The 12,129-nt window shown below is 33.0% G+C and overlaps 1 protein-coding gene across 1 annotated transcript in view; it reads left to right on the top strand.

Moving 5' to 3' along the window:
• Positions 1-12,129, top strand: part of SBF2 (SET binding factor 2) — a 210,926-nt gene that overhangs the window by 88,774 nt on the left and 110,023 nt on the right. The window contains exons 4-6 of the mRNA XM_015822660.1: positions 1,926-2,039; positions 3,550-3,660; positions 5,303-5,408. Coding sequence (XP_015678146.1) covers positions 1,926-2,039; positions 3,550-3,660; positions 5,303-5,408 — 331 coding nt within the window. The remainder of the gene's footprint in view (positions 1-1,925; positions 2,040-3,549; positions 3,661-5,302; positions 5,409-12,129) is intronic.

Below are 12,129 nucleotides of genomic sequence, written 5' to 3'. Positions count from 1 at the left end.
AGCAACGGATGGAAACTAACCAAGGAGAGAAGCAACCTAGAACTAAGGAGAAACTTCCTGACAGTTAGAACAATTAACCAGTGGAACAACCTGCCTCCAGAAGCGGTGAATGCTCCAACACTGGAAGTTTTTAAGAAGAAACTGGACAGCCATTTGTCCGAAATGGTATAGGGTTTCCTGCCTGAGCAGGGGGTTGGACTAGATGACCTCCGAGATCCCTTCCAACTTTATCATTATTATTATCCCATAATCACCTTTTCTGTAGGTCAAATATATCCAGTTCTTTTAACAATTTGTCATAGGATTTAGTTTCTGGATCCTTCACCATTTTGGTAGCCCTCCTCTGAACTTGGAATTTATCACTCTCTTTTTCAAATTGTGATGCTCAGAACTAGACATAGTACTCCAAATATGGTCTGACCATACCAATAGTGTGGAACAATTATTTCCTATGATCTGAGTTCTTTGTTCATGTTAATATACTTAAATACCATTTGCAATTTAGCAGCTGCATCTCACAATGGTTCATGTTTAACTTGTATGGTTAAAGGATGGCCTTTTACATGTGCTGTTGCCAGGTCAGATTCCCATCATATTTGTACCTTCTGCGATTCTTATCCAGAGGCAAAATTTACACTTCAGTTTTTAGATCAAGCCTGGCTAGATTTTTTAAATCTTTTCTGTTTCCTCTGAAGGATTAATCAACCCTACCAGTTTTTTTTATTGTTGTAAATTTTGAATTTAAAAAGCAAAGATCAATAGGAGAAACAGTGAAAATGGATAATAATAAATGAATAATCTGGTTTTATGTTCCAAAGTAGCTCTGTTTTTTATTGTGGCAGGACCAGTCCTCTTCTCTAGGAGTTAATATGTAGTGAGGATTGCCCCCCCCCCATCAAAACACCATATTTTGTTTCAGCCAAATGCTTTTGCTTAATTGCTACAGTGCACAGTGTTAGGAACACCCCCTTCACTCTAGTCACTTGTTGCTGTCCTTTATGATCTGGCCTGCCTGTCCATTTCTGAAGGGAATTTCCCAATTGGACTGATGAAAGACTGGATTTTATTTCCTTTTTCTTTCATTTCTTAACAAGATGAAATTGGTAGGGGTTCTGCCCATTTCTTCTTCTAGCCAAAATGACAGAAAATAAGTTAAAACTGTGGGGTTTCCTTACTTCCCAATTTACTGATACTTACTTTCTCATTTACTGGTACTGCAAGAGGGAAGATGTTATGCATGAGGAGTCAGCAAAAAAAAATCTCATAAAAATGAAAGCAAACTCTGCTTACATTGCTGGCGTGGATAGGGGGATAATGAATCAGGGGCCATGTTAACCACAATCTAGATGGGACACATAGCTGGCACTGTTGCCAGAGCTAAAGAATGAATTAAAATCCTGACTGCAATTCTTGAGGCCACTTTCATTTCCAGCTGGTTGTATCTAGTGTAAAGAACAAGCAGGTTAAGGCAGTTGTGTTGAAGAGTCCTAGAAAGAAGCAAAAGATTTTAATAGAATATCTCAAATATATCACTTTGAGAAACATATAGTAAACATATAATAAAGGGAATAAAAAAATAATTAGAATACATGTTGGCTATATCAATTCCATTTTTATTGAAAACTACAGTCATGTGCTATATGGTATGCTAGCTTCAAAGTGCAATGGATGGATATGTAACCTGTGTGAATACACATTATTTACCTTGCTTTGTAACACACTTTAATACTATTTATCAGTGCACTGAATTCTGTGCAGATTACATCATTTGGGTGGTATGACTTTTAGATATGAGGTACTTGTTACATTCTATTGATTTAAAGTTTTTAAATCTATTAAATGTAATATTTCTGTTTGTAATTTTTTTCATACTGTTTATTCAACAATCACCTTCTATCTGTTAATCGATGATTTTTTTTTCCAAGGGGTCAAGAGTAACTGAAGGTGAGCAGGAATCTGGGTTGATTCAGCCTGCAGAAGTATTTGCTCCCAAAAGTCTAGTATTGGTATCCAGGTTGGATTATCCAGAAATATTCAGGGTAAAGAACCTATAAATAACATTTTATGTATGCATATTTCTGATGGATAACAAAGAATCAGAATTAACCTTTGTAACATCCACATTTTTTAAAATAAATATACGTCTTGCCTTTTCTCCAAGAGCTCCAACTAGTTTACAGAGTATTTCCTCAGTTTTTCTCCCCACAATAATACTTTGAGATGGGATATTATAAATATATCCCAGCTGATTCAAAGTCATCCTGCCGGTTAAAAACCATCCAATAGATTGCCATGGTTAGACTAGAAGGTGAGTCTCTCACAATGTCCAACACTTTGAATTTCTACACTGATTTCCTTGTATGGATACAATGCAATTCTACCTCTACATGATTTGAAAAAGCAAACAAAACATATTTTTTTCCTCCCAAATAATAGGAAATGATTGTTCCCCATGTTTATGAGTTATATTCTATCTTTGTACAGTGGAGAAATCTGAACATCCAGAACATCCTGTCTACCCCAGGCAGTACAATCACAAATATCTGGATCATTAGGATTTTTTCCCAATTATGACCATAATTAAAACTAGACAGCCTTGGGACCCTTTGGGTCATTCTTTGAGAGGAAGGCTGTGCAGTCTAATGTGACTAGAATGAACATTAAATTATAGGCTAACCGTGTGTTTTTTTATCCCCATGCAAGACTGTCTCATGGTCATTTTTAAAAAAGTATATATTATAAGTAGAAAAATAATTGTAGTGGCAAACAAACTTCAATAATAAGTCAATATTTAATTATTTAAACAGATAAGTAGAATGACTATGGATGGGCAAAATAATGGCAGTTCGAGTGACTTCTGGCTACCTGCTGAGTTCCCCATTGAGTTTGCTTGTGGGAAGCTGCCTAGGAACACCAGAAATCACAAACCTGCAACTGCAGAATACTGCAGCTATCACAACTTTGCAAATAAAACTGGTCTGAATATCATGGGAATTTCAATTCCATAGGACTTTTTATAATTTTTTTTTAGGTTAACCAGTGTTAGATACATTGATTCAAAACTGTGGCGATATAGTGCACCATTTGGGCTGCCTTGAGGCTACCACAGATAAACAGAATGAGAATATAGATTGCCTTGCTTCCTTTCATGTAACTTTTAATAGCAGCAGACAGATTGCCACAGTAGTAGCCTAAAGGTGAAGGAATCCCATTAAACAGCTAAATGATGGCAAAAATTCCTGTAGAAATAAAGCACTGCATTTGAGCTACTACAGCTCAGCAACTGTAAGTTGTTTCAGTGGATCATTTAACTTTTTGAGCAAAAGAGCATGATCTGTTTCAAGATTGGATTTATTCAAATATGTTTGTGGTTTATATAGGTGCATAGGTAGTTTATATTTTTTTTATATATCCACATGATTCTCTGTAACATGTTTCTATAGTCATATTTTATGCTACATATTTAATAGTATGCTGTATTTTCCAGTCATTATTAATATTTATTTTTCTCAAGGTGGCAATTTTATGTATTGTTCTTTCATATTTTAGGCTTGCCTTGGCTTAGTGTACACTGTGTATGTGGACAACCTGAATGTCTCATTGGAAACTCTCATTGCAAATCTCTGTTCATGCTTTGTTCCTGCTGCTGGAGGGTCACAGGTAAAAAGGGGGGGGAGAAGAGAAGAGGTTATTTATCCAGTTAATTTAATTTATGAAGAAAGGAAAAATGAATTCTTCAAATAGTTTGATTTAATAAAGGGACATAGCTCAATTAGGTATGTTCTAGTGGCCTGACTTCTAAAGAGTGCAAAAATTCCATTCCAAAATAAGGTCAAGGGTTAATTTATCATTGTAATTATCTTTCCAGGGTGTTATATCAGTGCTGAAGTTTGCACTCAGCCTTTTTTTTTATTAGTGGTGATACAGAATATATTGCTTTTAATTTTTTCCTTACTTTCCATGAGGGAATTGAGCCCACTCCCCTCCCCACACCTCGGTTTTACTGAGTCTTTAAATTCTGATGTAATTTACTATTTCAGATCTCATGTATTCTATGGAAATACTGATTTTTATGAAATACGATGATAATGAAACTAGATTTTAACAAAAATAATGCCTAGTAAATTTGGATTAAAGATTGAAAACAGCCATGGATGTTAGTAGAAACAAAAACAAAAACATTACTGCAAGTTACAAAAACAGGGCATGATGGCAAAGTCATTAACCAGGGGTTTTATAACTTGTTATGGGAAAATGGAAATGCGGTAATATGTCAGAGTTAGCTGATTGGTCTGAAGAATGAACAGCAAATTACTTGAAGAAAAAACTGAAATTAATATGCTATTTGCCCCTAAGTAGTTTCATTTTTGTTGCCATACATATCTAAAGCAAACTAGTTTTATATGTATTCAAATTGGTGATAATAATTTGATCAGTTTTGTTCTCTGTCATTTCTAAATTTTTGTCAGTCTCCCTGCTTAGTTCCTGCTATGTGTTCTATTTTTGAAATATATGTTTATGCAGAAAGTCCCATGTTCTTATGGAATATCCAATTAAAAATAAAAATAAATCAAACAATACAAATGTCAAATAATCATTAAAATGCATGTGTGCCTGAAATGCTTAAGTCAAAAAAGACCACACCATACCAGTACATATACCCCGGATTCTCTTAAGAAGTTTTCATTAGAGTAAAGTTTAGTAATTTGAAAACTTACAGATCAGCTTTTTGACTGAAACCTTTGAAAAGAGATGACTGAGGATGAGTCTTGCTAGCTGAGACTAGCTTTGGAGAATGGTAAAATCAGCAAAAACCTTGTGATTGTGCTGACATTCTTTAAATGAGAAATGAGGGACCCCTGTATTCCATTTGGATTTATGTGATGCACTTTAATGAATAAGCCTCTTAATTAGTCACATATGTTTGGGACAAGGGAAAATCTCTTATGACAATAATCAGAAATCATTTTAGGTATGAATTTTTTTTCCTAACAAGTTTCTAGACCCCAAGATTATGTCAGTGTACACTACATAATTCATGTTGCAATCCTATACCAACTTAGAAATCAGCTTTATTGAAATAGTAGGGATATCTTCTGAGTTAGTATGGCCAAGATAACACTGTAAAGTAGATAATTAATAAAAGTAATATCAAGTTGAGTTCAATTTGGGTGATCAAATGTGCACATCTGTGTTGTTTTGTTGATAGCATATAAATTAGTGATATGACTTCCTTTGGTCAGGATAATCATTTAACCTACTTTATAGTTTGCAATAAGCATCTTAACACTTCTTTCTACAGAAACTGTTTTCCTTAGGAGCAGGAGACAGGCAACTGATACAAACTCCTTTACATGATAGCCTTCCAGTTACAGGAACTAGTGTGGGTCTTTTATTTCAACAATTAGGTAGGTTGGTTTTTTATTGTTATGCATTTTTTTCTAAAATGATTGGACAAATGATATGATTACTTGTAGTTGTTTTTTGACTTTTAACAAATTATGTAGCTGGTAGTGTGTTTTAGAATATAATTTACCTGCAATTTGTTAATAATATCAGTCTTCATTTTTATAACTATCAGTATGTTTCTTCATTGTCTATATTGAGTTCATCTCCTTTCCTCCAAAATGAGTTCAATAAATCAGAAATTAAAAGTTATAGTAATGAACAGTAATTTAAGGAATTGCATTACTCGAAGTAACAACTTGGTTCTTGGTATCAGTTTTTCCATCTTTCCCAAAGCGGTTATATGAAGTTAAAATAGTTGAAAATATGATCTTTATGTAAATACTGTTTGATTTATTATATAATCCTTTATTTTTTTAAAAAAAAGTAATGCAGTATTTAATTTTATAAAGAAGTCACTGCATGTGATGCTTGTTCATTATTTTCATGGTGATGATAATGCAATAAATTGAGCAAGCAATAATAGCCCAAAAACACAAAGAGAATTGAACAAATATTGTGTTTTTACTGAAAACGTATTATTGAACGAATTATTGAAGACCAGATACTTGGAAAACAAAGTTTCCACTGCAGTACCATTTGAAGTGACAAATGTATTACATTCAGTGAAGTATTTTCTTATACACATGGGATGCATAGTTCATTCTTCAGTGCTACTGTGTATCCTGAAATTATACCTTTTACTAAATTATTGTCATCTAGAATTCATTGCAATTATATTGGCAACATTAAGAATTATCAATAAATACCCTGGATCTGTAATACCAGATCTGTAATACCATAGCACCATTGATAGCATATTTTTCCTGAGGCTTAATATCATTTGCAAGGCAAATTGTTTGGATGTTCTTATAAACCAAGCCAGGGAGTAATTCAACATACTACCATTGGCATGAATAGATCCAGGAAACAAATTCAGTTTAGCTGCAACAAAATTAATTTCCAAATTAGGACAAGTAATAGTTCCTGTATTGATGAAATCTGTTTTTGAGTATAATATCCAGTATTATGATGGTTTTGGGTTTACAGTAATGAGAGTTTCCTTTCCTTTAGAAATCCTGAAAGTCTAGAATTTCTAAGGCTTTTATTTCCTAGCCTCTTGTTTGCTGAAGCATCCAAACAAATCCCAATTGCTTTTTTGTCAAAGGAAGAGCTAGGATAAATAATAATAATAATAATAATAATAATAATAATTATTATTATTATTATTATTATTATTATTATTATTATTATTATTATTATTATTATTATTATTATTTTATCTTTTAACTGAAGTGAAAAATCAGTATAATTTTGCATGACCTAATGTTTAGCAGTAAAATTGTTAAGACCCCTTGTTCTATCATTCCCCAACTGAATCTTAATGTTCTCGTTCTAAGGTGACAAAACAGCACGATACAGGAAATACCAGAAGATATTACTGGCCTCTTCTAAAAAGTGATGATTAATAGCTTAAGGGCATTTACTCATTTCTATTTTTTGTTACAATAATTATTCAGCCACTTATAAATCTAGAATTAGGAAACACTGAAGGAATCATCCTGTTTTAAATTTAAATTGTAAATTAAAAATGTATGCCACAACAAAAAGCAAAATCTAATAAGTTGTATCTAAAGCAGAGAAATTGATAAAAGCAAGCATAGTGAATATTCCATGGTTGACCAAGTTTGTTTATTTGGCAGGCTTGTTTTAGCAACTTCTTATTGGCACAATGTTTGTATGTAGAATGTTAATTAATGAGTATGATTAATCACATAAACTTACTCATCTTAAGCAGGCCATAGAAACTAAAGTTAGTAAAGATGCTTAATATGCTCTGTCATTCCCAATCTATAGTTCTACTTTTGTTACAGATTGGTTCAAAGGTTACAATAAACATACATGTGGTCCTCAATTAATGGCAGAAATCGGGATTTTGGTTGCTAACGAGGCAGTTGTAAAGCATGAAGTAATGCGATAGCACTCCTCATACTTCCCACTGCCCTCATTGAGGACCTTATCACAACTTCCTGCCAGCTTCCAACAAGTAAATCAGTGGGGAAGCCAGCAGAAAATTACAGTTGGCTCACAAGCAGACTGACAGGCAGGTAAGTGGCTGCTGCCAACTGCAGGAGGGGGTATGAGATGCCACTGCAGTACAGCGCAAACATGCCAGGGCTTGGGATGGCTCAGACCTTAGGAACTCACCAAATGCAAATTCTTTATTCCACAAGTTCTCCACATATTAAAAAGCTCCAGATGGTCTTTGTCTGGAACATTGTTTCAAATTTGCTCCCTTTCAGTTATCTGTGCAGTTTTTCAGAGTTTAAAAACATGAATTTCATTACAAATTCCTAACCTTTGACCCTTTGAAAATTTCTAACTGCATTATTGTCTTTTAGATTATTATAGTTATTTTATGTATTGTGGTCCTGAATATTTACTATTAAAAATTTATCTTTACTTTTAGGGAAATGAGGCAGGGTACAAATACAGCAACAAATATCTTAAACAGAGTTCTTGACTTACGACCAGTGGCTTAGTGACCATTCGGAGTTACAGTGGATTTCCTCCCCCCCTCAAAAAAATACTTATGACTTGGTTCCAAAGCGATCACATTTCAGGTGCTCGGCAATTAACCTTCATATATGGCTGTTTGCAGTGTCCATGATCACGGGACTGTGATTTACTACCTTTTTGCTAAAACCTGGCATTTACTTCCAATTTTCAGCAATGTTCAGCATTAAGCCCCGTAGTGAACAATGGGGTCACTTAACAACTGTGGTGTTCAATTAATACCATGGATTCCCTAAATGACCATGGTGATTGGCTTAACAATTGTTACAAAAAAGGTTGTAAAATCAGATCAGTCACATGGTGAGCCACTTTACAGCTGTCATGACTTATAACCATAATAGTCAGGCTCCATTACGATTTTAAGTCAAGGACTACTAAAGTTGTTAACTTAGTTATATTTAATTCAGCTCAAACATTAATGTAGCAAAACTTGTTTATGTAAAAAATAACACTGAATCACTAAACCTTCCTTCCGCACTTTTTAACATCATTTTTATTTAACTATTGTCCGTGGGCAAATGAATGGTTGGAAAATTGAGGATGAAATAGTGAACCCTGTTGGTTCTGAATTATGGCTTATTACAAAACAATTTATTAGAATCATGAATTCACAGCTGTTAAGGGAGGGATTTCCACTGTGAAGTAGTCTCTGCTTCAGCCAAGAATGACCACTAATGAAAGAATTCAATGTTAAGGCAAAAATTCCTGCTTTTATTTGCAAGCAGCCCAGTAGAAAGGCAACCCGTTTATATGTATGTATATCACACAGAAAGTAACACTTGTGGGAAAATAACTGTATAATATAATTGTACAATGTAATTGTATAATATAATTTTTCAAAAATATAAATATAATCGTATTAGCAGAAATGCAACTTATTTTTAATAAATTGTTCTCATCTGTGTACTAAATATAGAATAACCACTTGCAAAATAATTTGATAATTTACAGAGACATTGTGCAATATTGTGTGTAACTCATCCTCCTTTCCTCACTTTTGGACAGAAGTTAAGGAAGGTTCTGCCTACATCATGCAGAACACATTGTTTCTAAAAAAAGAAACATCCAGAGCACAACTTACATTTGTTGTCAGTAGTTCAAAAATAGTTTGAATTTTTATTATTTCATAAGGTAGATGTATGAAATGCAAATTTGAAAATTCCTATGTTTTAAAATACCTACTTGTAATAAAATTAAGAGAGGCTTGTCAAGATTTACAATGTTCTTTTTCTTTTTAAAAAAATGATACTATTATAATTCTGAAGGCTTCACTGAAACAATGAAAGCCAAGTTACCTATTTTTAATCTTGATTTCAATTAGTTCAAGGATAATTTTAATTTAAATAGTCTCAGTAATTGTTAATTACTTCTATTTGAAAAAAAGCATCAAAAGTAACACAAGGACACAAGAGAGCTATTGATTGAATAAAATTTGGTCTTCTCATACAGACTAACAAGCCTATTTTTCAGAGATAAGAATAGCTATTAAACTAACCTATAATAATTACTCTGTCTTCTGGTCCATTAAGAGCATCAAAATGCAAGTGCCACGATGAACCTTAATTGGTGTACAGGATATGTAGGTTATAAAAGGAATAGATAATATTTTTTGGCCATGGGCCACATTCATGTATTCATGTTAGATTCAGTTACTGATGACTCCAATAGTATGGAAATGACATAGTGATGCCACCAAATGGAATTTCATGTTGAACTGTATTAGCTTTCTCAAGGGTTTGGAGAGGATTAAAGGTGAAGGTATAAAACATCTATTTTACTTGTTTTTTAAAAAAACTGTCAAAATTGCACTTCCAGTTACTATTTTTTTTTTTTTTTGCTGCCAAATGTTGGCATCTGATTTTAAACAATATCAAATGCTGCTTTTGGCTTCTGGGATATGTATTCCTGATAAATAGTTTAAAAACTTGTTTCCTTTAGGAAATAAAGCAGGGGGTTGGACTAGATGACCTCCAAGGTCCCTTCCAACTGTATTATTATTATTATTATTATTATTATTATTATTATTATTATTATTATTATAATAATAATAATATACTGAAATAGCTTTCAGTAGCAGTGGTCAGGTAAAGAAAGGATATTGTAGTTACTTAGGGGAAGACTACCAAAGGAGAATTTCTGTTTGTATTATGTAGGACAATTTGGTTGAGTCTCAGGTTTGGGATGGAAGCAGATACGTTATTTTACTGAAAGATTTATAGAAAGGTAGAACTTAATCCTAATAAGACAGAGGTGCTATATATAGGAAAACTGCTTTCTTTGCTACTACATAGGATAGTGCTGTTTCTGAAATGAAAATTATGCTACTTAGATTATATGTGAGTGAACAATATGTATCAAGGGTCTTCTTTTCATTAGCTGTGCTTTAGTTATATGAAATTTATGTTATGTGTTCTACATAAAAATAAATAATTTGTGTGTGCTAGTTAGTACTGGAAGTCCTTGCTTAATGACAGTATTTAAGATCAGAATGTTTATTACTAAGCAATGTGGTCATAAAATGCAAATTTATGTGATAGCACTACTTTGCTTTGCTATCAATCAGCAATCCCTGGTTACCATTGTTAAGCAAATCACTGCTGGTCCTTAAGCGAGGACCTCACATGACCACGACTGCCAACTTCCCCATTGATTTGGCTTGAAGAAAGAGAACAGGATGGTCATAAATCACAATCATGTGACCATGGGATACTGCAACAGTCAGAAATCTGGGCTAGATGCCATCACCCCCATTGCGATCATATGACTGCAGGGGCATTGCGAGAGTTGGAACTCTGAATACCAGTCATAAGTACCACTTGTTCATCATAAATTTGAACAGTCACTGAATGAGGGGTCATTAACCAAGCACCATCTGTACAGAGGTTTTATTTGTATACCAGTAGGCAATAGTGGTAATAACATCTGATTTGTGGAATTTGTTCTAATTGATATCTACCAAACCATATGATTGCAGTCTTCAAACAGGCACTGATGTCTCATCTATTTACTCTGGCTTATAATTAGTGTTAATTGGTTTTATTTGTGAATTCTTGATCTGGTTTTTCTCCAAACATTGTTTTAGTACTATATAAACAAACAGTAGTTTTTTTTTTTAAAAAAAAAAACCACACACATTAATTTGAAAGTGCATGGTTTATTAATATTTTAAACATCTTGTTCATATCTTAAAATACAAACATAACTCATGTCATACAGCCTAGTCTTAATTGGAAATGTTCTTGAGCAATCATGCTTAATCATGCAGGTCAAATATGCATCTGTCATTTGCTTTATGCATTGCTGTTAAAAATACTAGTCAACCCTTAAGAAAATATAATTTATACCTAATGTTTGAACAATTTTGGAAAGTTGTCTTATCAACCAATGATTGATTTATTCCCTTATGAATGAGGGCTATATAAGTTCAAATATTTTTCTTGTAAAATAAATTATATTAGAATAAAATGATACAACGTATGTTGTATTTTATTATGTGTTAAACACCAGCTTTAGAAAACATCTTTGCAAAAACAGGATTCATGTAACTGGCTTCTAAATAAAGTTCATTGTCTTGGCATTTTAAATCAGGAAGATGATGATTGGAATGGAATGAAGGATCTGACCCTTGCAAATATTCCAAATTTAGCAGAAGCTGTTGTAGTCTGAAAATATTGCAAGGTTAACAGTTGATTCCATGCAAGAAACAAAAATAGTACCATTAATTATTGAAGGCTATGGCTGTGAATTTGCAGTTTCAGGATTACTGATATGAAGTTGCAGTTACTAGACCATAATAAAAGAGTATGAACTTTTTGAAATGGAGAGTTTAATTTCTAAAATAATTTTGAATTATTTAACATTTTGAAATTCAAAGAATTAATTACTGCCATGAACTATATAATTACTTAAAAATTAAGTTTTATTGTATGCAAAACAATGGCATTCCCAACACATTCAAAATTAACTGTAACAATGAGGAATTTTATTGCACTCAGAATTATAATACCTGACATAGCAAGAGTTTTATATTTCACTCTTAATTGTCCCAGAATGTTATGATCAAAGCTACTGGTATATCACCTTTTATGTCTCACAGCATACAATAAA

The sequence above is a fragment of the Protobothrops mucrosquamatus genome, unplaced genomic scaffold (genome assembly GCF_001527695.2).
Source record: "Protobothrops mucrosquamatus isolate PMUCROS unplaced genomic scaffold, P.Mucros_1.0 scaffold1635, whole genome shotgun sequence".
Classification (NCBI taxonomy): Eukaryota; Metazoa; Chordata; class Lepidosauria; order Squamata; family Viperidae; genus Protobothrops; species Protobothrops mucrosquamatus.
Note: the sequence above shows the minus strand (reverse complement) of the source record. Positions and strands in the feature narration are given on the sequence as shown.